At 41.9% G+C, this 22,154-nt stretch overlaps 1 protein-coding gene across 1 annotated transcript in view; it reads left to right on the top strand.

Annotated features, from left to right (window-relative positions):
• MROH8 (maestro heat like repeat family member 8) overlaps positions 1–18,339 on the top strand; it is an 84,662-nt gene extending 66,323 nt beyond the window's left edge. The window contains exons 15-24 of the mRNA XM_053574868.1: positions 1,317–1,454; positions 1,726–1,840; positions 2,312–2,452; positions 3,340–3,504; positions 4,667–4,822; positions 7,258–7,380; positions 9,033–9,132; positions 9,428–9,493; positions 15,645–15,815; positions 18,086–18,339. Coding sequence (XP_053430843.1) covers positions 1,317–1,454; positions 1,726–1,840; positions 2,312–2,452; positions 3,340–3,504; positions 4,667–4,822; positions 7,258–7,380; positions 9,033–9,132; positions 9,428–9,493; positions 15,645–15,793 — 1,153 coding nt within the window. The 3' untranslated portion in view covers positions 15,794–15,815; positions 18,086–18,339. The remainder of the gene's footprint in view (positions 1–1,316; positions 1,455–1,725; positions 1,841–2,311; positions 2,453–3,339; positions 3,505–4,666; positions 4,823–7,257; positions 7,381–9,032; positions 9,133–9,427; positions 9,494–15,644; positions 15,816–18,085) is intronic.
• Positions 18,340–22,154: the final 3,815 nt, after the last annotated feature.

Here is a 22,154-nt window from a genome sequence, read left to right as displayed (position 1 = left end):
GCCACATACACCAGGGCTGGCGGGTTCAAATCCGGCCTGGGCCAGCTAAACAACAATGACAACTGCAACAAGAAAATAGCCGGGCATTGTGGCGGGCGCCTGTAGTCCCAGATCCTTGTGAGGCTGAGGCAAGAGAATCGCTTAAGCCCAAGAGTTGAAGGTTGCTGTGAGCTGTGACACTATGGTACTCTACAGAGGGCAACAAAGTGAGATTCTGTCTCAAAAAAAAAAAAAAATGCTTAAGGCCGGGTGCAGTGGCTCACACCTGTAATCCCAGCACTTGGGAAGCTGAGGTGGATGGATTGCCTGAGCTCACAAGTTAAAGACCAGGCTGAGCAAAAGTGAGACCCCATCTCTACTAAAAATAGAAAAACTGGGACAAGAGACTTTCTTTTTTTTTTTAATTATTAAATCATAGCTGTGTACATTAATGCAATCATGGGGCACCATACACTGGTTTTATAGACCATTTGACATATTTTCATCACACTGGTTAACATAGCCTTCCTAGCATTTTCTTAGTTATTGTGCTAAGACATTTATATTCTACATTTAGTGAGTTTCACATGCACTCTTGTAAGATGCACCATAGGTGTGGTCCCACCAATTACCCTCCCTCCACCCATCCTCTCCCCTCCCTCCCCTCCCTTTCCCCATATTCTGAGGTTATAATTAGGTTATAGCTTTAATGTGAAAGCTATAAATTAGTTTACAAAAGGCTTTCTTGAGCCCAAGAGTTTGAGGTTGCTGTGAGCTATGATGCCACAGCTCTCTATCCAGAGTGACAACTTGAGACTCTGTCTCAAAAAAACAAACAGATAGACAAATAATAGCAAAGCAGTGGAGAGGCTGGTTGTGGTGTCTCATACCTGTAATCCTAGCACTTGGGAGTCTGAGATTGATAGGAGGATTACGAAGGCCAGGAGTTTGAGACCAACCTGGGCAACATAGTGAGATTCCATTGCTAGGAAAAAAAAAGAAAAACAATGGAGATAAATTTTTAGGGGGTTTAATAGTATCTCAGTAAAGCTTTACAAAGATAGTGGGTATCAGTTTAGCATTCTAGATCATTTGTTTTACGGTGTATTTCCTTCCAAACTCCTGGGGAAATAGGATTCTGGTTAGATTTCTCTATGTCGAGAACTTGTGTGAAGAGCCTTCCAAGTTATTGGAGTATTAAGAGTCTTGAGAAATCTAGAAAGAAGAGAATTACCAGTTGTCAATTTATGGCCATCCTCAGTGAGAGCAGGGTGATTGTATGCATGTTAAATTGGAGGGACTTATTAAATTCACCCATACTATTTTATTTGATTTAGCTTTGCCATGCAGGCTATAAAGACTCTCCTCCTCAGAACATTGTGCTGGCAGGAATTCAGCATCATGGAAAAGCATAAAGGATGGACTCTTCTGGAAGGAAAAGATTGCCATCTTCAGGGGGTATTTCTCCTTGCCAAGTAAGGCTTCCTTGTCCTGCATACACCCACCTGTTCTAAATCAGTGGTATTTGAGGCAATTATTTCCCTTTTAGTTATCACAGCAACTAACTTCTCATAACAGAGTAGGCAAATTTCCATAATGCTGGGGAAATTTTTCAGATGTCCTGGTCCTGCCATATCCTGTATACCTAAAGCTGGACAAAAATGTAAGAGGGTCTCGAGCCCTAAGAAAATGAGCTCTGTATAGGAACACTTCTGAGAGTCATTCTGTTGGTATTCTGTTTTTCAGTGCTTTGCTGGAAAGAAATCATCTCCTTGCACATAAGGTCATGTACTTGTTAGTCCCTCTTCTTAACCGAGGGAATGATGAACATAAACTCACATCTGCAGGCTTTTTTGTAGAGGTAAGACTCATTCTTTAGGAGCTGGATTCAGGCTACTTGGGAGGCTGAGGCAAGAGGATCACTTGAAGCCAGGAGTTTGAGGTTGCTGTGAGCTACGATGCTGTGATGGCACTCTACCTGGGGTGACAAAGTGAGATTCCATCTCAAAAAAAAAAAAAAATGGATTCAGGAAGGCTGTAAAGCAATATCTGCTTTCCTAGACCATATCCAACTGAGTAGAAGGCTGGGATCCATTTCATGTGTGGTATACAAATATTTTTCAGATTCACATTTACTGAAATTCTTCTTTCCACACCTTCATTATTCAGTATGTCTTTCAGTATTTCTTTGTGTACTTTCACCCGGTAAGGGATGTCATTTATCGTAGAAACTTCAAAGGAAAATATGGGTTTTTAAGTTGGTAGGAAGTTGGCTCTCCTCATGAAAAAAGGCTTACTGGTAATTTCTTGGCTGATCTCTGGGTTCTTTCAGCTTCTCCAGAGTCCACTGGCTAGAAGACTACCTAGTATATACTCCATTGCCCGCTTGATAGAATGGCTACATCATGGAAATTATCTTTTTAGGATTCTTGCCCTCAGAGGACTGCGCAATCTTGCCAGACACCAGGAGATGGTAGGAGGGGCCCCCAGACCACTGATTCTTAAGTCTCAAATAAGATATCCCAAGAAGATACCAAAGAAACTGATACAGCTGAGGGTAGTGGGTAGAAGAGGGTCTTTTTTGCTGCATATCCTTTGTACCAATTGAATTTATACCTAGGAATATGCAAGTACTATTTAAAAAAATTAATGAAATTAAATGAAATAAAAATTATGAGTTGTATATATTCATAATATTTGACATCCAATTTATGGGGAAAATGTGCTCAGTATCACCACAACCTGAACAACATTCACGTGTCCCTTTAAGCCTTAGGCATATCTGAAGCAAAAATGACAAATACTATTATATATTAATTCTGGTTATTGGATGCATTAATATCTGTTGCTTTATTCTACTTACTTTTTTGCATGTATGTTTTAAATTTTGCAACCCTGAAACTGCTTCCTCTCAGGAGTTTAGAAGAGCAGAATCCCAATTCAGAATGGGAAGGACCCTAAGGTCATGGGTCAAATTCTGCTTGAATTCGGGTGGAGAGGTCTTTGAGCCCCTGGCTAGATACCTTCCATACTTGGGAACTCACTACCTGAGCTCGCTGTTCCGTTTTCCTCGTTAGGAGAACTCTTCCTTATAGTGAGCCAGTGCCCACATCCTAGATCTTCCCTCTCTGGTCCCACTTCTGCCTGTGAGGCAACTCACAACAGCCCTCCCCCTCCTCTACATATCAGGCCAGGCAATACCGAGACAGGACAGTCGTGTCCTCTTCTCCATTCTGAACTATCCAGCCCTACCTAAACTTCACTAAGCACTAGGTACTGCATAAAGGTGGGGACCCTCCCTGTGGTACCAGATGACATGCTGTCAGGAGAGGAGGTGATGCTTTCCCCTTGGATACACAGAGGGAAGACATCAAGAGCCTGTTGCCATGCCTCTTAGACAGCTTATGTGAACCCGAGGAAGACATTGTCTTGTTGGCCATGCAGATACTCCTGCTGCTTGTTGGGACCATGGATTTCACTACCCTGGCTGCCATGATGAGGACCCTGTTCTCCTTATTTGGTGATGTAAGACAATGAGAGAGAAGAGACTTTCAGCAGGAGGATAGTAATGGGCATAACAGTAAGCAGAAGTAGGTATAATAGTAAACACACTCAATTTACACCGGACTTTTACTTTTAGAGCATTTTCAAATCTCCACTGTTGAGAACCTTCCAGGTAACCTGTGATGTTGGTAGGGCTGCTGTTATTGTTGTTTTTCAGATAAAAAAACTGAGACATAGAAACTTGCTAGGGAACTGTCCTGCTTCATGGCTTAGGGAAGGAGAAAACATTTTCTTTTCAAGTAACAATCAGAACTGAGTCAAGGTGGTAGACCAGCTGGGTGTGGTGGCTCACACTTGTAATTATAGCACTTTAGGAGGCCAAGGAAGGAGAGTCACCTAAGGCCAGGAGTTTGAGACCTGCAACATAGCCAGACTCTTGCTCTATAAAAAATAGAAAAAGTTATCTGGGCACGGTAACACATGCCCATAGTCCCAGCTACTTGAGAGGCTGAGGCAAGAGGATTCCTTGAGCCCAGGAGTTTTTTGGGGTTTTTTTTGTTTTTTTGAGACAGAGTCTCACTTTGTCACCCTTGGTAGAGTACCATGGCATCACTGCTCACAGCAACCTCAGACTCCTGGGCTTAAGCAATTCTCTTGCCTCAATCTCCCAAGTAGCTGGGACTATAGGTGCCTGCCACAATGCCCGGCTACTTTTTTTAGAGACAAAGTCTTGCTCTGGCTCAGGCTGGTCTCGAACCTGTGAGCTCAGGCCATCCACCGACGTTGGCCTCCCAAGTGCTGGGATTACAGGTGTGAGCCACTGCACCTGCTGAGCCCAGGAGTTTGCCTTGGAAGAGTAAAACATACCAAGGCTGGGATAGGCTCAAGTTTTGAATTTCAGCCAAACAGCCTGTGTGAATGGTTAATACTAGTATCAGGCACAAGCTTTACCCCAGCTACAGGTGGAAGCTATGACCCTTTTTCATTTGTAGACTAAAAGACCAAGTAATCCCAGAGCAGCAAGTCAGTTTACTATCTACACATGTATTTTATTTCTTGCCCTCAGGTACATAAAGCTAAATAGCCTCATGTTAGCACTGGCCTTTCAACCCACCCAGAGTTTTCATAAGCTAAGCATGAAGCTGTTCAGTGAGTTGCTTCCTTCTGGATATTCCTTTCATAGGCAAGACCTGATGTCGGTCATTTCGCCATGGTTCTCTTTGGAGCTTGCATAAAGTCTGTGAAATACTCAGATAAGAAGAATGTAGAGAACCAAGTTCTGGACAGCTTGGTCCCACTACTTCTGTATTCTCAGGACGAAAATGTTACCGTCGCTGAGGTAACGCCTACCATCAACTTCTTTCAGCACTGAATAACTTCAAATCCAGAGCCAACTCTGCAAATAAGCATTCATATCTTTATAGGCAGGGACTTTGTAGTACCATCTTTATTCCCCATTCCCTCTGGCCCAGAGCTACCTTTCCATTGTTTTGCCTAAGTGAATTGTGTGAAAAATTTTACTTCTTATTTTTTCATAGCAAATTTTATGGGTAAGAATGGGTGGGTAAGAATGATGTGTTATCCTTCTTTGTAGCCCTTTTCCTGACATTCAGCCTGACCAGAGCCCTACATACAGCACTCAACTCAACGAACTCTTTTGTTGATGACGATGATAATATTGTATCATATAGTCTTTCTCATTTCACTTCAAGAATTGCCTCATGGCCTTGAAACCATGAGATTTGTATTGGGGCTACATCTGAGATATTACCTTCTCTGAGAAGGTAAAGTCTAGAGAAGACTTTATCTCTCCTGACCTTCCAAAGTTTTTTGCCATAGAGTTGTGGTTTCCCATTTAAGTCCTATCCCAGTCTTAAGTGGGTGGTCGGTGGGAGGTTGGGAATGTCATCTTTAGTACTGTCCCCACCTCGGAAGCCCATCCATTCCAAGGTGCTAACTATGACCAACAGTTGCAGCAACCCAGGCAGGAATGCTTACACCTCTAGGATTCTGGGAAAATGCCAGAGCTCTCACTTTCCCATTTCCCCCCATACAGAACTGAAAGCTCAAGGTTTCAGGTGGAAACAGGACTTAAGTTAAAGTGGGCCCTGGCACCTTGTTATAAGAAAAGTTTTATGGCTCTATAGCTATAAATATGAACTATTTTAGACCCTAATAAAGGGGCAGAACTTCCCTATTAGGTGATGGGGAAGTATACCCTGCAGGGTTTGACACCCCACTCCCACCAGCCAGCCCTCTGCTGTCAGGAAAGGGCTTATTCTCTTCCAAGCCTTAAGCAATCTCTAGCCTCCTTCCAGGCTCCTCAGAGAGTAGGCTAAGCAGAGAGGGGGTCTGACATAGATGAGTTAGGAAATCACTGGCACAAAGAACATAATACACACCCACAGGGCAGTGCCTGTGGCTCAGTGGGTAGGGTGCTGGCCCCATATACCGAGGGTGGTGGGTTCAAACCCAGCCCCGGCCAAACTGCAACAAAAAAATAGCCGGGCGTTGTGGCGGGCGCCTATAGTTCCAGCTACTCGGGAGGCTGAGGCAAGAGAATCACTAAGCCCAGGAGTTGGAGGTTGCTGTGAGCTGTGTGAGGCCACGGCACTCTACCAAGGGTGATAAAATAAGACTCTGTCTCTACAAAAAAAAAAAAAAAAAAAATACCAATAATAATACACACTCATATATCCACCACTCACTCTAAGAAATAAAACTAGGGTAAATAATATACCCATCTCCAATTAAATTTCTCCAAGAACTATCATCCTGAATTTTATTTTCATCATTTCTATGGTGATATTTTTTCATGTTTTAAAACTATATATATTGTATCATTCTATACCTTGTTCAGCATCTTGCTTTTTTATTTGTTTGACATTATATTTATGAGATTTATCTATGTTGTGTAGCTCTAGTTTATTTATTGTCACTGCTATATAGAATTCTATTGTATGAATAACCTACAACTTATCCCATTACTCTATTTCTGGACATTTCAATAGTTTTCCATTTTTCACGATTACAATGTTCCAATGAGCATCTTGAGGGCATAAAGCAAAAGTAGAATATCCGGGTATCTTTAACTTTACTAGATATTCCTAAATTACTAAATCAAGCAACTGAACTATTTTGTATTCCTATCAGTCCCCAAAGGAATTTTTATGGCCCAAATATTTAGTGAACCACAGATGAAATACTGGCTTGGAGACTCACCAGAAGTGTTATGTGGTTCATGGGAGGAATTCTGACAGCAGTGAATTAGAGAAAAGGCCCACCTGGCTAAATCTCGCTTGAGTACCTAGATCAGGAAGGGATCAAAAGTCTCTACAGTTCTTTCCAACCCAGAGATGCCATGAGGACAAGAAGTGAAGAGCTGCCCTTCCTGTGCAGAGTGACAGAAAAAAGACATGGAAGCAGCAAGCAGAGGCGGGGGCCTTGTCTCTAGAGCATGGGCAGTGGGGTCCCTGCCCAAGCCTCTGGTCTGGTACTCCATCTGCCAGCTGTCACTTTTGCCCAGGACCAGTGGTTTCTACATCCTCCCCAGAGCCCCAGGGGGTTTTATGGGTTCCCTTTAGGAACTGTTTGGGGAAGTTGGAGGAGGAATGCAGGGTCCTGGTTCCTTTCCACCCCTCTACTCACTTCAACCAGGGTAATTCTGAGTTTATCAGCTTTCCATGTTGGACTTTAGTATCAGTTTTATTGAAGAAAGATTACCTCATTTAGAAAACATTTGAAAATGCTCATCTATGATAATCTTTTTCACAGGAGAGCAAGCGAGTCCTAACTGTATGTGCCCAGTTCCTGAAGTGGAAGCTGCCCCGGGAAGTGTACTGCAAAGATCCCTGGTACATCAAACCTATTGAAGCTGAAACAATCTGCAGATTCTTTGTATGTGAACAATAATAGCTCTGTTAACACTTTAACATGCTGCCATACTTATATTTTTCTGACATAGTTTTTAATGAAAGAACATGGCACACAGGAAACACACCCCATCCCTTTTCAATTAGCAGTTGATATCTAGGAACTGTTTTGTATTGTGGACCTATTTTTCTGTAGCTGCCTCCCACTTAAGTCACCAGTTTACTTTCTATTACCATCCTTACAAAAAAAGACTGGGGAACTCTTGGGAATCCTGCTAACCTGGGTCAGAGGCTATCAGGTCAGGCTGACAGTATTTGGGGACTGAATTGAAATGGAATTATGTGTTGCCTTTACAACTATATCTAATCCTTTCCTTGAATGTAGTGGATTGTTTCCTTCTCTCAGAGCATGTCTAGGGAGTCCCAAGCAAGGGCTGTCATGCTGTGTGGCCATATAGCATGATGGCTGCATGCCACTGGCTCTGCCAAGACCTAGACAACATCCTCTCTCCTGACAAACTTAACAGAGGCTACTGTGAGCTTAGGGGCTAGTGTGGGTCAGGGCAGCCTCAGGATGCCCATTCATGGTTTTCTAGAAAATGACCCTAAAACCACTTGGATCCTACTGTGAAGACCCTAGATGGAATCTTCCACGTGTATGTCCGGTTTAGGGCCCAGGGTAGGTTCCTCTGATCAGACTTGCAGTTGTCTCATGCCAGGCTTTCCACCAGGGATTACTCTCTCTGACCTGCAGTCAAACCTACAGCTAATGTAGCGATGATAGCAGGAAACTCAGTTTCATCAGTGGGTAAAACTTTAAGTTATCCATGTTAATTAAGAAAATTCTATAGGCACAAATTCTGGTTCCTCCTCCTATTCCTGAGGTACCTGTCCTTATGTAAGATCCATTCACCCAAGAAGCACAGCACATCCAGTGTGCAACAGGCCACGGAAAGCCCAAGGATTAAAGCTTTCTGGCTCCACTCCCGTAGCACAGTGGTTACAGCGCCGGCCACATGCACTGAGGCTGGCGGGTTCAAACCTGGCCCGGGCCAGCTAAACAACAACAACTGCAACAAAAAATAGCCAGACATTGTGGCGGGTGCCTGTAGTCCCAGCTACTTGGGAGGCTGAGGCAAGAGAATCGCTTAAGCCCAAGAGTTGGAGGTTGCTGTGAGCTGTGACACCACAGCACTGTACCGAGGATGACATAGTGAGACTCTGTCTCAAAAAAAAAAACTTTCTGAGGGGTGCTTGCAAACTAGTAGGGGAGATATAAAACCTCCATGGAAAATTAAATAAAAAGTCAAGTTAAAAAATAACATGTGCCAAGAGAGGAATACCTGCAAAATGCTCAGAGCAGGATTAGGTCAGGCAGGTGGTCAAGGAAGAGCTCACAGAAAGGCAGATGGAACTTAGAGAATAAAGGCTTAGATACAGAGGAGCCAGGGTGGCTTAAGAAACAACATGTGGCGTGAGTGCAAGCAAGGGGCATTCAAAGGATTCAACTTGGCCTAGGGGCTTGTCATTCTGATCTAATACTTACTCAGTAACTGTAGTTATTTCAAGCACTGCTATACTCCATATACGGTTTCTGACCCCACAAACTATGGTGAAGCTGGTGAAAACAGTGCTGCTACTTCACTGCTTTGTACTCTTATTTTTTTCCCCACTTAGGGAAAAAAATGCAAGGGGAAAATTAATATCCTAGCCCAAACATTGATGTACTCCAAGAATACAAAACTTCCCATCCGAAGATCAGCAGTCTTGTTTGTAGGTACAACAAAAATTCTTTCATTTCTACAACCATTTTTGTCCTCTACTTTCCTAAATTGTGTTATTGCGTATCTCCATTCTTTATGAAAATGACCTTGAAAATGTCAATAGGAGAAAGGGGCTGTTGTACTTTTAGGTAACTACCGGGCACTTAGAAGTCAAGTTTTGGAATCTGCCTAATTATAAAAATCCAATTCTGCTAGCTGCTTAGCTTTTTCAATGATAAAAACTCTTAGGTATTGATTTCCAAGAGCGAAAGCCAGATTGCAGATTCACTGACTTTATCCCGCATTTAGGGCTCTTATCAAAGTACATGGATCACAATGAACTCATGATGAAGGGTACTGACTGGATAGAAGATGGTAAGTGATAACAGTCCTTGAATTTGGGGTATATCTACACTTTGGAAGGTATCTAAGGCAGCTCTGGAGCAAAGCTGAGACTCTTGAGATTAGAATGCATGACTTTTTTCTAACAAGTGATTGGTGACTTTATTCAGTTGAGCCTCATTCCAGTTCAGTTCCCCCTTTAAGAAAGGACATGGGCCTATTTTTCTGGAAGCCAGCTTTGAAGAATATCTCAGGGACAATTTCTGAACCTTGTCTGCCAGGAAATAAGACAGTACCTAGAGATACCATCTTAGTAAATTAAGATGATGACACACAAATCCTGCAGAGATGACTGCAGCACTCTTTTCTATAAGTGGTTGTTCTGTAAGGTGGCAGGACTTGGTAACAGAGATGTTCTTAGTCACATAAACCTACCATCATGCAAATCATTTTCTGAATTGTCAAAATTTCAGTAAAAATTTCAATTGTTGTACAGCTCTGCTGTATAATTTAGTGTTCAAAGAATTATTTATTCCCATTTATGAAGTAGTGCTAAAGTTAGAAAATGTCATGAAATGCTGAGTCTCACAATCTAAAATTATTATTTTGAAAACCGAATCCTGAACAGGCCAGGCACAGAGGCTCATGCCTGTAATTCCAGCACTTTGGGAGTCCAAGGCAAGGGGATTGCTTGAGGCCACGAGTTCAAAACCAGCCTTGGCAATTTAATGAGACACTGTCACTACGAAAATTAAAAAAAAAAATATATATATATATATATATCTCTCCAGGCATGGTGGCACAGACCTGTAATCCTACTCACCTATTAGAGAGGCTAAATCAGCAGGATCATTCGAGCCCAGGAATTCAAGGCTGCAGTGAGCAGTGACCATGCTGCACTCAAGCCTGGGCAACAGAGTAAGACCTTATTTTGAAAAAAAAAAGTCCCAAATAATTCATTACTTCTAAAGTACAAACATATAACTAGTAAAACAGCTAGGCACTAAAGCGTATTTAAGGAAAGCATGCTATTTTTCTGCACGATCTCTTAATTCTTACAGATATCAGAAGCAAAAAGAAAGGAAAAAGCCATGCAGATCATCCTGTGTAGCCAGCAGGATTCTACATGGCTGATTCCGTTCAGTTGAAAGGAAATTATTTTCTAATCTAAAATATTGGGGAACCAACCAACCCAGGAATGGATTAACAAGCTGTGGTATCTGTATATCATGACATACTATTCAGCCACTGAAAAAGATGGAGACTTTACATCTTTTGTATTAACCTGGATAGAGTTGAAGTGCATTCTTCTTAGTAAAGCATCACAAGAATGGAGAAGCAACAATCCAATGTACTCAATTCTGATATGAGGACAATTGATGACCTAGTACATGGTGGAGGGTGGCAGAATGGAGGAGCAGAGAGAAGGAAGGATGGAGGGGGATGGGGGGTCACAGTGTGTGACACACCTCATGGAGGCAGGACACAATTATAAAAGGAACTTTACTTAACAGATGCAATCAGTGTAATCTGGTGCTCTGTACCCTTAATGAATCCCCAACAATTAAAAAATAAACAATAAAACATTGGGAAACCAAAGATTTCTATCATTCAAAAGTTATCTGTATGTCCTAGCTCTCTGGTGGATTGCCTGAGCTCATAGTTTCAAGACCAGCCTGAGCCACAGCAAGACAACCTTGTCTCTTAAAAAAAGTAGCCAGGTGTTGTGGTGGGCACCTGTAGCCCCAGCTACTCGGGAGGCTGAGGCGAGACAATTGATTGAACCCAAGCGTTTGAGGTTCCTGTGAGCTATGATGCTATGGCACTCTACCAAGGGCGACAAAGTGAGACTCTGTCTCAAAGAAAAAAAAATTATCTATATGGAAGATCTAGTATATACACATATAAAATTATGTACATATATATTAGGATGAACTACATGAAATTGTCATTTCATAAGTAAAAAGCAGTCAAATATTAGCAATCTCGTGTGGTTTAACCTGATAGAAAAATCTCATCCCCTTCCTTCCCTAGCAGTGACTTATCTGTCCTAGAAATAGGATGTTCTAATACTCTTTTTGAACAAATTTATATCATTTACCACAAATAATTTTAAGATAAATTTAAACCAAAAAAGAACCCCCAAATTTAAATATCAATTTAAACCAATTTCATGACAGAATAAGCTTCAGTTCCTTTCATGTGTTCTGTTGAACGTGTAGGCAGATCTCAATGCAAGTGAAAGAAACTGAAAGCTAGTAAAGTGTGACATGTTGGAAATAAACATGATGAGTTGAAAGGCAAAACATTACTTAAAAAATGGCTTGGCGCCCATAGCTAAGTGGTTAGGGCACGGGCCACATACACCGTGGCTGGCAGATTCGAACCTGGCCTGGGCCTACTAAACAACAATGACAACTGCATCAAAAAAATAGATGGGCATTGTGGCAGGTGCCTGTAGTCCCAGCCACTTGGGAGGCTGAGGCAAGAGAATCACTTAAGCCCAAGAGTTGGAGGTTGCTGTGAGCTGTGACGCCACGGCACTCTTCTGAGGGTGAGACAGTGAGACTCTGTCTCAAAAAAATAATAATAATAAAAAATAAAAAACTAGGCCAAGCAGGTGGCTCATGCCTATAATCCTAGCATTCTGGGAGGCCAAGGTGGGTGGATTGCTTGAGTTCAGGTGTTCAAGACCAGCCTGAGCAAGAGTGAGACCGCATCTCTAAAAAAAAAAGAAAGAAAGAAAAAACAATGCCAGGCATTGTGGCAGGCTCCTGTAGTCCCAGCTACGTGGGAGGCTGAGGCAAGAGGATCACTTGAGCCCAAGAGTTTAAGGTTGCTATGAGCTATATCACACCATGGCTGATTTGTCTCAAAAAAAAATATTCTGATTTGTGAGCATGGGATGTTCCTCCATCTGTTTGTGTCACAAAGATTACCAATTAATACTCAATATTGATGCATCTTTTTTTTTTTTTTTGAGACAGAGTCTCCTTTTGTCACTCTGGGTAGAGTGCCATGGTGTCCCAGCTTACCGCAACCTCAAACTCTTGGTTTCAAATGATCCTCTTGCCTCATCCTGCCAAATAGCTGCGACTACAGATACCTGACACAATGCCTGGCATTGTTTTTTCTTTCTTTCTTTTTTTTTTTAGAGATGGGGGTCTTGCTCTTCCTCAGGCTGGTCTTGAACACCTGAACTCAAGCAGTTCCCCCCCCACCTCTGCCTCCCAGAGTATTAGGATTACAGGCATGAGCCCCGCTCCCGGCCTGAATATTAATGTATTTAGGGAAAACCGATATCATGATACACTGTGCTTGAATGAACATGAATTGATATTTCTTTTATTTAGAGATAGGGTCTCGCTCTGTTACCCAGGTTCAAGTGCAGTGGTGTAATCATTACAGCCTTGAATTCTTGGGCTCAAATGATCCTCCTTTCCCAGCTTACCAAGTAGCTGTGACTACAGGTACATACCACCATGCCTGATAATTTTTTAAAAATTTAAAAACTTTTAGAGTCTCCCTGTGTTGCCCAGGTTACTTTCAAACTGCTGACCTTAAGCAATCTTCTCACCTTAGCCTCCCAAATCCCTGGGATTACAGATATGAGCCACCTTGCTTGACTCATAAATTAATACAACTTTTTAACAGGGAAGTTTAGTAGTATGTTTCAAACTCCTTTAAACTAAGAATATACTTTGATTTATCAATTCTACTTTAGGAATTTAGCTTATGAAGATAAAGAGAAATAGTTAGAGAGTGTTCATTTTAGTGTTAGTTAGAATAGTGAAAATGGAAAATATTCTTGATTAGAAGCAATACAGAATTACTTAAATTGTAGCATACCATACTGTAGAATTATAGACAGGCTAAGAATTCACAATCCAAAAATCCAAAATCTGAAATGCTCTAAAATTTGAAATTTTACAGCACTGACATGACACCATTAGGGTAAAATTCTCAGTTAAAAGGCAAAACAAAGTTGAAACTTTACTTCATAAGTAGGCATGGTGGCTCACACCTGTAATCCTGGCACTCTGGGAGGCTGAGGCAGGTGGATTGCTTGAGCTCAGGCGTTTGAGACCACCCTGAGCAAGAGTGGGATACCCCATCGCTACTAAAAATAGAAAAACTAGCTGGGCATTGTGGTGGGCACCTGTAGTCCCGGCTACTTGGGAGGCTGAGGCAAGAGAATCTCTTGAGCCCAGGAGTTTAGGGTTGCTGTGTGCCACAACGATGCCACAGCATCTACTCAGGGCAACAGAATGAGACTCTATCTCAAAAAAAAAGAAAAACAAGAATATTTTATTTCATTCACAAAATTATTTAAATATTGTATAAAATTAAAGGTGTGTGGCTAGGTGAGGTGGCTTATGCCTGTAATCCCAGCACTGAGCCTCAAGACCAGCACCCAGCCTCAAGACCAGCCTGAGCAAGAGCAAGATCCCGTCTCTAAAAATAGCTGGGTGTTGTGGCGGGTGCTTGTAGTCCCACCTACTCAGGAAGCTGAGGCAAGAGGAAGGCCTGAACACCCAGGAGTTCGAGGTTGGTTGCTGTGAGGTAGGCTGATGCCACAGCACTCTACCCTGGGTAACAGCAAGACTCTGCCTTAAAAAAAACAAACAAACAAACAAAAAACTAAATAGCCATGGAAAATATTTTAGAAGAAATTTTATATTTATTTATTCATTTGTTTATTCTTTTTTTCTTTTGAGACAGAGTCTCACTATGTTGCCCTCCGTAGAGTGCTATGGCATCACAGCTCACAGCAACCTCAGTCTCTCAGGCTTAAGCGATTCTCTTGCCTCAGCCTTCCAAGTAGCTGGGCCTACAGGTGCCCACCACAACGCCTGGCTATTTTTATTGTTGTTGTTGATGTCGTTGTTTAGGCCTGGGCTGGGTTCGAACCCACCAGACCCATTGAATGTGGCCGGTGCCCTAACCATTAAACTACAGGTGCTGAGCCTATTTACTCATTTTTGAGACTAAGCCTCACTGTTGCTGAGACTAGAGTGCCATGGCATCAGCCTAACTCACAGCAACCTCAGATTCCTGGGTTCAAGTGATCCTCCTGCCTCAGTCTCCCAAATGGTTGGAACTGACTATAGGCACCCACCACAACGCCCCCTTAATTTTTCTCTATTTAGTAAAGACGAATTCTCATTCTTGCTCAGCCTGGTCTCAAACTCCTGAGCTGAAGCGATCCTCCCACCTCTGCCTCCTAGAGTGCTGGTATTACAGGGATGAGCCATAGTGCCTAGCCTATAAGAATTTTTAAATTGGCTCACACCTGTAATCCTAGCACTCTGGGAGGCCGGGGCCAGCAGATTGCTTAAGCTTATGAGTTCAAAACCAGCCTGAGCAAGAGTGAGACCCTGTCTGTACTAAAAATGAAAAACTGAAGCAGAGGATCTCTTGGTTTGAACCCACCACACTTGGTATATGGGGCTAGTGCCCTACCCACTGAGCCACAGGTGCTGCCCAATTATTCTTCTAACTGAAAGTTTTTTGAGCCCAAGAGTTTGCGATTGCTGTGAGCTGTGACTCCACAGCACTCTACCAAGGGTGTAAAAGTGAGACTCTGTCTCAAAAAATAAAGCAATTATTATGTCATATGGTTTCATTTGGGAAAAAAAAAAAAAAAGCATACAATGTAAGTAAATTCATTAAAAAAGAGACCAGAAAGATAAACACTCAAAATAACAATGGTTATTTCTAGATAGCAGAACTGTGGGCAACTTTAATTTTCCTCTCATGCTTGCATGTATTGTTTACATTTTCTACATAATGAATGTGTATTTCTTTGGCAGTAAGAAAACTCAAAAATAAAAAGGTTTTGAAAAATTAAAAGGGAATAATGATTTAAGAGTTATCTCTAGGACTAACACAGGAACTTAGAGATTAACATTATACATGGCTTGGCAGATCCAGATAATTTGACTTTAAGTAGACTTCTTAGAATGTGATTATTGCAAGGAAGTATTTGACTGCTCAGAAACCCGTAAATCTTGTAGGTCAGAACTAGAGTTGATTCACAGATAAACTTTTAGACAGAAGCTTAGAAAAAGTTCATCCTTTATCTCAGTTGCTGTGGGCGTATGAGTTTCTTGGTGTGTAGAGCGATGTTCATTCCCATAGACCTCAGGGGCTTTCACCTCTAACCTGCTGTTCCTGCCACTAGATCTGACAGGTCTTCTGCAGGACCCTGAGCCCTCTCTGCGTGTCATCGCCTCCCAGGCTCTGTTCCAAGTCCAGAAGGTGAAGGCTGAGCCAGAACCTGAGCAGAGGGTTTCCTGGTTGAGGAAGCTTGTGGGCTGTCTCCCTACCTAGAAGTGCAAGGCAAGCAAGTCAGGTAAAAGCTAATACTTTTAGAAACCATAGAAGTGACTAATGACCCATTTCTTTTTATTAGACTTAAAACAATGCCAGCATGAAGCTACTTCCACCCATTTAATAACTTGCAACATGTTTTTTGTGGGGGGAGGGCAGCCCTTAGTTTTAATTTGCAGATACAGTGGAAAATCTACTGAGTTTTTTAGGCATGCCAGATAATACAGAAACTTCCAGTTATAATAAATAGTTCAAGGACAGCTTCAGAAGAGATACTAAATAAATGTTAATGTTAGTGTAAGTATTATTGGCTCTTTTGTCAATGCCCAGGCTCCTTAATTATCAATAATCTTAAGAATAAAATAACTGGCTTGGCACCAGTAGTGCACTGGTTACAGCGCCAGCCACATATACTGAGGCTGGTGGGTTCGAACCCAGCCCAGGCCAGCTAAACAACAATGACAACTGCAACAACAACAACAAAAATAGCCGGGCATTGTGGCAGGTACCTGTAGTCCCAGCTACTTGGGAGACTGAGGCAAGAGAATTGCTTAAGCCCAAGAGTTGGAGGTTGCTGTGAGCTGTGATGCTACAGCACTCTACTGAGGGTGACATAGTGAGACTCTGTCTCAAAAAAAAAAAAAAAAAAAAGATTAAAATAACAATCCATTCTTACACTTTTTTTTTTTTTTTTGTAGTTTTGGCCAGGGCTGGGTTTGAACCCACCACCTCTGGCATATGGGGCCAGCGTCCTACTCCTTTGAGCCACAGGCACCGCCCTACACTTTTATTTTTAATGATGTATTTTTATGAAATCCTTTCTGGCCTTTCCCTTAAAGTTTTTTTTTTTTTTTTTTAGACAGACTCATTATGTCGCCCTCAGTAGAGTGCTGTTACATCACAGCTCACAGCAACCTTAAACTCTTGGGCTTGAGTGATTCTCTTGCCTCAGCCTCCCAAGTAAGCTGGGACTACAGGCGCCTGCCACAATGCCTGGCTATTTTTCTGTTGCAGCTGTCATTGTTACTTTTAGCTGGTGTGGGCCGGATTTGAACACACGAGCCTTGGTGTATGTGGCTGGTGCCCTACCCACTGAGCTACTGGTGCCACCCCCTTAAAGTTTTTTTTAATAAACAAATAAACCTTCAAGCAAGAAAAATATTTCTGAAGTGATATAACACTAAGTCTATCCCAATATATCCCCTCTTCCCCACCCCATTTTCCTGTTTCTCCCTCCTACAACTATTTTCAGATCCTTAAATGGCTCTAAGACAAGAATTATTATTTGTTGAATATCCACTATCTGCTTTAAGCTTAGATGGAGAAAATTTTCTTACAAGCAGAAATTTTCCATGTGGAAGGGAGAAAGAAATTTGATCACTGGCGGTCTAATTCTCAGGCTCTTGTTTGGTTGAGGAACATAAGCAGAGAGGCAGAGCTCAACTAGCTGTGAAACGGCGAGGCCTCATGGAGGTGGGGAAGAGAAAGGAACTAGGACAACTGGTAATAAAGAAAAGAACCATCCAGTGGTGAATTCCATTGAGTTTTTGTTGTACAGTGAGCGATATGAATCCTTATTCACGCGGTCCTACTCCTTTCATCCCTACCCCCATCCCTCTGCCAAGACATCTTTAGGAACAAATTTATCCATGATTTATAGTGAGTTGGGTTTGTTTTGAGGGATATCATATGCCAACTGTGGCTTCAAGATGACTACTGTCCAAGAGAGGTCTTTATATCTGGGGCTAACAGGAGTTTTGAGCTAAAATGCAGCTCCTAGTTGCCTGATGGATTAAATCTTCACCCTCAAGCAGAGCTATGAGTACACCGTGAGAGTGATCACCAGATGCTAACCTTCTTTTTTTTTTTAATTTGGCCGGGGCTGGGTTTGAACCCGCCACCTCCGGCATATGGGACCGGCGCCCTACCCACTGAGCCACAGGCGCCGCCCTAAAAATTCCTATTTTTTTTTTTGGCCAGGGCTGGGTTTGAACCCGCCCCCTCTGGCATGTGGGACCGGCGCCCTACTCCTTGAGCCACAGACGCCTCCCCCAGATGCTAACCTTCAACACAACACATTTGAGCTATGTGTTTCCCTTGCTGTATTCAACTTGGTCTCATTGTATGCAGCCACCTCTACTCCCTACTTTTGAATTAATCCATTTTGTGGATAACTCAATGAAAACAAATAACGTTTACTGAGTGTTTACAAAGAGCCAAACTCTGATCCAAGTACATTATGCATAGTATAATTAACATCTTTTAATCCTTGTAACCATCTCCATTTTATAGGTGGGGAAGATGTGGAACCAAATATGAAAGTGACTTGCCCAAGGTTGCACAACTAGTAAATAACAAGGCCAGGACTCAGACCCAAATAGTCTGGCTCTGAAGCCCACATCCTTGACTCATCTGCTCTGCTATTCTCCAATCTGCTCTTTCTGCAATTGTGAATAAACACAGATCTACTCTACAATTAATCTTAGTCGCTGAACTCAAGCTTCAAACTCATGTAATAAAAATGTTATAAAGAGATACTCAAATAATTTATCAAATACAAAGGTTGATACTTCTTCCCCAAATGTTAGTGTACCTTCCTTTATTTCTTAATAGGGTAGGATGTGCAGCCTATACCACAGAGGAAGCAGAGTAAGAGTAAAAAGTGGTAATGATTCTCGAAGAATATTTTTTCAGTCCTTGGTCTGCTCTCATGAACTATCCCTGTCTCATAGCAGAAAACAGACCTCTGCTGACTGGAATACACTTGTCTTTATACCTCTATGTTTAAAAATAAATGAATGGATGAATTTAATTTTTTCAAATCCAAAAACTGAAGGGGTTTATGCTTTCAGGGACTAGGTTTAGTAGAATACAGTTTAAATTGTCAGTGCCATATAAGAGTTTGAATGAATCCTTTTTCTTTGCTCATATTCATGCCAGAGAGTTCCTTCCCTGTTAGGTGGGTTGTTATTTTCTGAGTGATACCACCATAGAAATAGCAAGCACAACTATGCTTATTCTATTTTATTTGTGCTTTATTGGGTTAAAATTCATAGAGATCATCCATTAAGAGACAGAGGAGTATTCTTCATTGAACTACCTCAGTAGTTGGGAAGGATTGAAGAAGTACTTAACAGTGATTACATTAGCAAGTCTATTTAATCCAGATGGCTCCATTATTTTTATATAATGATCTCCCTCAAAGACAGGTTTATGTTTTTATGGAATTTGTAAAATATCTAAAACAAAAATTCTGGACATAAATGTTATTAAAATATATTGAAATAAAAGTTCAATATAACAGAATGTTATTTTGGTTTTATTTTTATCACATACTATTAAGAGGTATTGTTTATTATCTATTCTGGTCTGTGTCTTTATTATTTTAGATTCTTACTTTTTTTACTTTAAGTATTGCTTCTGCTCCTTATACTGAGATACCTATTTTATAAAACATTCTTTTTTTATCTTATCTAAAGATTAAATAAGGGCCAGGAGCAGTGGCTCACACCTGTAATCCCAACACTCTGGGAAGCCCAAGCAGGCAGATTGCTTGAGCTCCAGGAGTTCAAGACCAGCCAGGGCAAGAGCAAGACCCCAACTTTACTAAAAATAGCCCAGCATTGTGGTGAGTGCCTGTAGTCCCAGCTACATGGGAGGCTGAGACAAAAGAATCACTTGAGCCCAAGAGTTTGAGGTTGCTGTGAGCTATGACTCCGTGGCACTCGATCCCAGGGCAACTGCATGAGACTCTGTCTCAAAAAAAAAAAAAAAAGAAAGAAAGAAAGAAAGATTAAATGATCATGTAATAAAAGAAGAGATAGGGGAAGGGACAAGGTCTCAGGCACCACTCCTGGCAAATAAAACTGTACAAGGCTCCATACTCTGTTTTGGGAGTCTCCCTCTTATGAAAGGATCTAATAATTTCACCCTTATGTGTAAACGATTAATAATGCAAGGTTTAATGAGGTCAGCACCTCCAAAATATCTTGCTTTTTAACAGGATAGAGTTCTTAAGCCAAGGCACAAACCTGTAATTAAGAAATTTTAGGCAGAATTGAGAGAAAAGGTATTTCAAGATGGGGTTGGAGGTAAGGGTGAGGAGTGGTATTTTTCTGTTATCCCTGAAACCTAGGCAGCTGTTTTTCCTATCTCTTCCAAAACCCTCCTCAGAACCCAACAGAGGAAAAGGACAAAACAGAAGAAAAAGGAGAAATGAAAATTAACAAATGCCTTCTGTTATGCAAATAAAACATGTAGGGGAGGGAGAGATTCTGTCCTTCCTGAAAAATGGTGATGCCTTCCTAGCACATAGGATAACTTATCTTACTTAAACAGAATTCCAGTTGCCAAATACTTCAGTTATGCCTTCTGTCATTTCATCTCATATCCAAGGAGGACAGCACTGATTTAAAATGGTTCCTGCAGGCTTGGCACCTGTAGTACCATTGTTACAGTGCAGCCACATGCACCGAGGCTGGCAGGTTTGAACCTGGCTGGGCCAGCTAAACAATAACTGCAACAAAAAAACAGCTGGGTGTTGTGGTGGGTGCCTGTAGTCCCAGCTACTTGGAAGGCTGAGGCAAGAGAATCGCTTAAGCCCAAGAAAGAGCTTGAGGTTGCTGTGAGCTGTGATGCATGGCACCTTACCCAGGGGACATAGTGAGACACTGTCTCTAAATAAATCAACCAATCAATAAAATGGTTCCTATGTATATCAAAGAATCTTTAAAAAGGAATTGCTACCACCTCTTTTTTATTTTTTTAACAGAATTGCTAGAATGAATATAGAAAGGGAAATGTTTTCAAAGGAGGAAGCAGGGATATGGGAAAAGGGTAGGAAGGTGATGAAACTGAAAATCTGAAAAACATGTCCAGCTATTAATTAGATTAAAATGTGGAAAGAGGAGAGAATCTATATCTATACCTATATCTATATCTATATATATATATATATTAGACAGAGTCTCACTTTGTCGCCCTCGGTAGACTGCTGTGGCATCACAGCTCACAGCCACCTCAAACTCTTAGGCTTAAGTGATTCTCTTGCCTCAGCCTCCCAAATAGCTGGGATTATAGGTGCCCACCACAACGACCGACTATGTTTTGGTTGTAGTTGTCATTTAGGGCCAGGCTGGATTTAAACTCGCCAGCTCTGGTGTATGTAGCTGGCACCCTAGCTGCTGAGCTGCAAGCGCCAAGTTGAGACAATATTTTTTAATCAAATATTCAAAGAAAATGTTTCTGAAATGACAAAATGCTTAGAAGTTCTTAGGTGCAATTTTAATGAATTGAGCTTATCAATACAAACAGTAGTAAAAAAAAAAAAAAAAGTATCTTAGGCCGGGCGTAATGGCTCACGTCTATAATCCTAGCACTCTGGAAGCCAAGGCGGGCAGATTGCCTGAGCTCACAGGGACCAGCTTGAGCTACAGAGAGACCCCATATCTTAAAAAAAGAACCAGGCGTTGTGGCAGGTGCCTGTAGTCCCAGCTACTTGGGAGGCTGAGGCAAGAGAATCACTTGAGGGTGGGGCCCATAGCTCAGTGGGTAAGGGCACCAGCTACATACACCCTGGCTGGCAGGTTCAAACCTGACCCAGGCCAGCTAAACAATAATGACAACTGCAACAAAAAAATAGCTGGGTGTTGTGGTGGGCACCTGTAGTCCCAGCTACTTGGGAGGCTGAGGCAAGAGAATTGTTTAAGCTGAAGAATTTGAAGTTGCTGTGAGCTGTGAACCAGGCACTTTAGCACTTTACTGAGGGTGACATAGTGAGACTCTGTCTCAAAAAAAAAAAAAAGAGAGAGAGAGAGAGAATCACTTGAGCCCAAGAGTCTGAGCTTGCTGTGAGCTATGATGCCATAGCACTCTATGGAGGGCGAAAAAGTAAGACTCTGTCTCAAAAAAAAAAAAAAGTATCCTAAATACCGTAGCATTCGTATGTGATGGTCCATTTCTTTTATTCTACAGCATACATTTTATTTGTCTAGTTAGTTTTTGGAGGAAGCACAAAGTTCAAAAGATACAAAAAGATACACAGGGGCAGCTCGGCACATGTGGCTCAAGCGGCTAAGGCGCCAGCCACATACACCTGAGCTGGCAGGTTCGAATCCAGCCTGGGCCCGCCAAACAATGATGGCTACAACCAAAAAATAGCCGGGCATTGTGGCGGGCACCTGTAGTCCCAGCTACTTGGGAGGTGGAGGCAGGAGACTCGCTTGAGCCCAGGAGTTGGAGGTTGCTATGAGCTATGATGCTACGGCACTCTACCCAGGACGACAGCTTAAGGCTCTGTCTCAAAAAAAAAAAAAAAAAAGATACACAAGGGCGGCACCTGTGGCTCAAGGAGTAGGGTGCG

The sequence above is a fragment of the Nycticebus coucang genome, chromosome 21 (assembly GCF_027406575.1).
Source record: "Nycticebus coucang isolate mNycCou1 chromosome 21, mNycCou1.pri, whole genome shotgun sequence".
Taxonomy (NCBI): Eukaryota; Metazoa; Chordata; class Mammalia; order Primates; family Lorisidae; genus Nycticebus; species Nycticebus coucang.
The sequence above is the reverse complement of the archived record's forward strand: the minus strand, read 5'-3'. Positions and strand labels throughout refer to the sequence as shown.